Genomic DNA, 4,844 nt, shown 5'->3' on the forward strand with positions numbered 1-4,844 from the left:
TATGATGTCCTGAAGAAGAGTTTTTTACATGGAAGAGGAACTCCATGGCTCTCCACCAAAAAAAGAGGAACTTTTCTTGAGGGTCTAAAGCGGGGACGAGTTGGATAGTGAGAGACTTTTCCTGACTTTCGAGTGCTGCTTACAGGATATATTCAGTGAACTCATCTTGCCAATGTGACAAAGCATAATCTGCTGACTTCAAACCATCTAGCACTGACATGTATGCTATAATGCAGACAGATTGGAAATCAAGGTGGTCTTTCCTCCCAAAACTAAGTCATATGCCTGATATTGAGAATAAACCATTTTGGTCCAGCATTTACTTCTTAAATCTAGATGACATCAAATGTATTATGGAATATGGTACTGGTGGCATATTGTGACTTCAACTTGATTTTAAACCAGTGTGTTGTCAGATTTTGTAAGATCACCAGTTGCAGTTTTGTGACTTTGTTACAGCATAAAATTCTGTATTTGGCAAGTGACTGCATGTCATTTCTTTTAAGACCTACAAAAATGGTTTGAGTGAACACTTGTGCCTGTATTCAATTCTCCACTCAGCCATTATTTAGAATTCATGCAGGGAAGCCATGCCTGTATTTTTTAAAGAAATATTTATACCTTTCTATTTATTCCCTGCACATCTTGGAAAGGTATGTGTGAATATCTTCTGATGAAACAATTTTATATTTGTGTAAGTGGGGTTAGTCCTTTCTCGTGACACATATCCCTTTGCATGGATATTATTGTGTCAGCTCACATGAGTCAATACACTGACAGAGAGGGGGATAATTTGTTGATCTGCAATCCTCATGGGTCTGCATGTACATCAGACTCTTAACATGATAGCCCGGCTGTTAATAAGTCTCTCAAAAATGTTACCATACTATAATGTGTACTGCACAATGTGAAAGTTTGTGAATGCTTGAATGGAAGGCTTATTTATGAAGAAAGCGTTAATGAGTATGAAAATAATTATGCATTCTAGCTTACAAAATCTGTGTATGTCTTATTCATTACATGTGACAGGTAATAATAAAGATGATTTGGCCAAATTCCAAACTTATGTAGCAAACTTTATTCTTGTATTTTTACCAAATATAAATAAAAGATGTTTCAATATTTAAACTTTTATTTCATTCATAATCTCTACCCAGTTAATGCTACATTGATACTGCAGCTTATGCTTTGTACATAACAATATGTTAATAATAATAACAGTTGGAAAGTACGTTGTTAATTTACTAAAGGGCTAGTTCTTAGAAAAACATGTTCGACATTAAAATATATTTTAAAAAAGTTTTCAGGAATTGCATGAGAATTGAATCTTTGGATGTATTTGGCAAATTTTTTAAATTATTGAAGAGTTGACAATGCCCAGAAAATAAAAGTCCTTGAGGCTCTCGGTGATCTCAGTCTTGGCACTTAAAATACGTGGGCATTATAATATAAAAGTGTTCACTCAGTTTTGGTAAAAGGTGGTGGATTATGTGGTCATTATTACACATTTTTTGTAGCAGTCTTTTGCACAACTTGTCACACCGACATTGAAGTGAAGCAGTATTGTTAGATTGGAGTGCTTCCTGGTATGAGTTTTCCAGATATAACTTGAGGCACTGTAATGGTAAAATTACATAAAATGATTAATGAGAAAAAACCTATTGATTTAATCAAATCCGCACTATTCTTAAACAAAAATCAACAAATTAGAGGGCATGATCACTACATGATAACCAGCTTTTGATAAAGAAGATGGCACAAAATAATTAAATTTAAATAGCTATAGCTGCATTAGATCATAAAGGCCACAAGAAGAAATAACATAATCACACATGGTTTTAAAGAACTGATGTAAAAAAAAAATCACACTAATATTTCCCATTTGCAATTAGAATTTTGACAAGCTAATCGATAGTACTAAACCATACCAAATGGCACTATTCGCCCTCTAAAATAGCAAAAAATTTAAGCGGGCCCAGAACCCCACGGCAACTAGAGGGTCAGCTTTGCATCCGCGGACCCCCTCCCCCAACTTCAAATAATCCTGGATCCGCCACTGTTACCTGGTGTATTGCTAAAATTATTAACATACCTGTTCTCTCCTTCGTGCTTGAAGGGGTGTAGCAACCAGTTCCTCCTCTGAAAGGCTAAAAAATTCATTCCTTGTAATCATATTCATTACTTATAATCATATTCATATTTATTTATTGTATTATTCTATTATTTTACTCTTTATATTGCTCCAAAATTAAAATGATTTCCGATTTTAATAATTGGCTAAATAAACTCTTATCTTATCTTATCTGACAATATTAATTAATTTACAAATGAGTTACGTGTTGTACAAAGAACACCCTCTATCCCAACTAGTACAGTACTCGAGTTACATTGTATATCTCATGGGATTCCCCTGCGGGAATATGGTGTGAGGTTCGTCTGCAAGTACTGGTAGATGACCACATTGAGCAGAAAACGGTATTCCTCCTGGTTTACAGAACTATTTACCTCAGGGGCAAAGTGCACTACCACGCTTCATGTAACTACAGTAGTAGTACGCAGTGCGAGTGGTTTGGGGACTGCGTGTTATCCGAGGAAATGTAGCAGTTATCTACGCTTTTAAACTTCCACTGCTAGATATTTTTATTTCCACTGCCACCTTCCCATTTTAAAGCACATATAGTGACTATAACTCGCTTACCTGCAAAGATTTTGTGAACAATTCCTCTTCTTCTCGCCCACGCTCACCTTCGCAGTCGAGTGAGACATGCTGGCTGCATTGTTTACATCTCGTTTCTGAGTCGAGAAGCCGCGTTATTTCAAACTATGTCAAGATGGCTGACGCCCGGGGTTCGAAAGTGGACGGTGAATATGATTCTTTTTTTCGATATTGATTAAGGCCATTTACCTGCCATTTTTTGCTTTACCCATAGCAATTGTTCTCAGATAAGTTAAAAAGGAAGCAATCCATGCACTAAAAAGGCGTTTTTAATCCTATTTTTTGTCCCTTTAAATTCAACTTTCCCAAAACAAAGGCTGATGACGTTACCACAAACGTGGACTGCCTGGACATTTTGGTCCATTCGAACTGTCAGCTGAAAATAACGGCGGAGAGAACAAAACAAATCAACAGCACCCTTTCTAATCCCAAGAACCGGTTTGTTCGCTTAAATCCCATAGTGCGGCCATATTATACCAATGAGTTTTGGCGTACTACAAACAGGAGTGACGCAATTGGTAAATTTTTCTGGGTTTGGACTGATGGAGACATTGGCAGGCGGTTTCTGTCCTTGGACTACAATTTTGTTGAGATGTCCTTGTGGACTCTTTCACCAGGTGTAGAGAAAATTAAATGACGATAGACCCATATAAATCCATTTCTCGCATTTTGAATATTCAGCACTCAATCTATACACTAGAGGTATGTTTGATGGGGATTGATAGTGGAGAAGAAAGTGATGACTACACTCCCTTGATGGGGATTGACAATAATCCAGGACCCCAAAATTATTCATACCCGCCACTAGAGGATCCCCGCCATTAAAAATTTATAAAAACAATCTATAAGTAGAAAAAAAAGCGGTTTAGTAAACCTCACCTCAATATGCATAAATGAAGCAACAGATCTAGGTCACGTGGTACTGTGACGACAATGAGGATAAAGGTCTATGAGACTTAACAGAGCTGCATGGTGCATACAGACAATAGTTAAAGAAAGTTGTGTTGAACGGAGTTGAGCAATTTTCTTTATGCCTCAGTGTGTTGCCGTGGGATTCACCAAAATTGCAGCACTCCTTGGCAATCTTTCTTTGTCTGTGACGGTCTTCCGTGACTTACTAACTTCGGCGACAATAGTTGTGAACTCGGTCACCTCAGGTGTTTTAGATCATATCAAAATCTGATAGTCTTTTAGATTAACTGTCATCAGTTGGCAAGCTTACTAATTGCTGATGCATTTTAAATGCATTGTAGTTGACCAAGAGCTCGTTAACAATAAAACATGTTAATTATGCACTGCTGCAATTCCCAGGCCAGGTAATAACAGGTATCAAACTCGTCTTGGTGGGCTTTCATATTTTTCAATATATCTCATTTATTTCATGGGGTTATTTTATTGGTATTTGTAAATGACGTTAAATATCAATATTTAAACAATTAAGTCCAAACACGGTCGCGAACATTAATAAAAGAAATTGCTCTCAGGGTATCTTGAAGCATGCGTATGCCCAGGCATTACTTCCTTGGAAGAAAACGTGTTGAGGAAAAACAGGAAAACGAGCGTTATATTAAAGAAAAAATGGGAACTGCTGTAATAAAATGATTCGTAATCAAACAGACAAACGGGGAAATATCCACAAAGAGTAAAGGGCTATTGCACCAACATCTTGTTGAAATTTTTACACTGCAATTCTATTTAAATAAGCTAAGGAACTAATTGCCAAATTTAGACTTTCATCACATAACAGGGGCGTAACCAGGCCTGCAAAAGTTGTACGCACAGATTAAAAAAATTACAAGCACGTACAGCAAAATGTAGACTAGCGCAAAACATGAAGGACAGCGTAATCACAGCAAATGTACCTCATATAGTAGCTTAATTTCCATTAATAATAAAATCATCATTTAAGTCAAAATATTCTCGCGATTTAATAAATATTCTAATTTACCGTGAACGGTATATTTATTTAAAAGGAGGCTAACTGAAATATAGTTTTATTTTTTGTTTGTCAAAATTGCTCTTGTCACCCTGTTAGTTTGGAGGTCTAAGCTGGATCAAGTCCATGTTAAAATCCCTATGAAGCTGTGCAGGAAAAATTCTTCCTTTGTTTCTCTAGTTCCTCGATAAA

The 4,844-nt window shown here is 36.5% G+C and overlaps 1 protein-coding gene across 1 annotated transcript; it reads right to left on the reverse strand.

Moving 5' to 3' along the window:
• Positions 1 to 1,114: 1,114 nt before the first annotated feature.
• LOC147760349 (uncharacterized) lies at positions 1,115 to 3,010 on the reverse strand. The gene is made up of 3 exons (XM_086994374.1): positions 2,699 to 3,010; positions 2,093 to 2,147; positions 1,115 to 1,616 (listed from the first exon to the last, which is right to left on the reverse strand). Exons 1-3 carry the CDS (start codon positions 2,764 to 2,766, stop codon positions 1,413 to 1,415), a joined length of 327 nt encoding a protein of 108 aa, XP_086850500.1. The 5' UTR covers positions 2,767 to 3,010; the 3' UTR covers positions 1,115 to 1,412.
• Between the last annotated feature and the right edge of the window lie 1,834 nt (positions 3,011 to 4,844).

Source organism: Lingula anatina, chromosome 8 (genome assembly GCF_051362555.1).
Source record: "Lingula anatina isolate TDL-2025a chromosome 8, LinAna3.0, whole genome shotgun sequence".
Classification (NCBI taxonomy): Eukaryota; Metazoa; Brachiopoda; class Lingulata; order Lingulida; family Lingulidae; genus Lingula; species Lingula anatina.

Coding starts and splice junctions, on each gene's coding strand:
- LOC147760349 (XM_086994374.1), bottom strand. CDS start 2,766: ATGTCTCACTCGACTGCGAAGGTGAGCGTGGGCGAGAAGAAGAGGAAT. Junction 2,148..2,698: donor TGTTCACAAAATCTTTGCAG/GTAAGCGAGTTA, acceptor TGAATTTTTTAG/CCTTTCAGAGGAGGAACTGG. Junction 1,617..2,092: donor AAGCACGAAGGAGAGAACAG/GTATGTTAATAA, acceptor TTACCATTACAG/TGCCTCAAGTTATATCTGGA.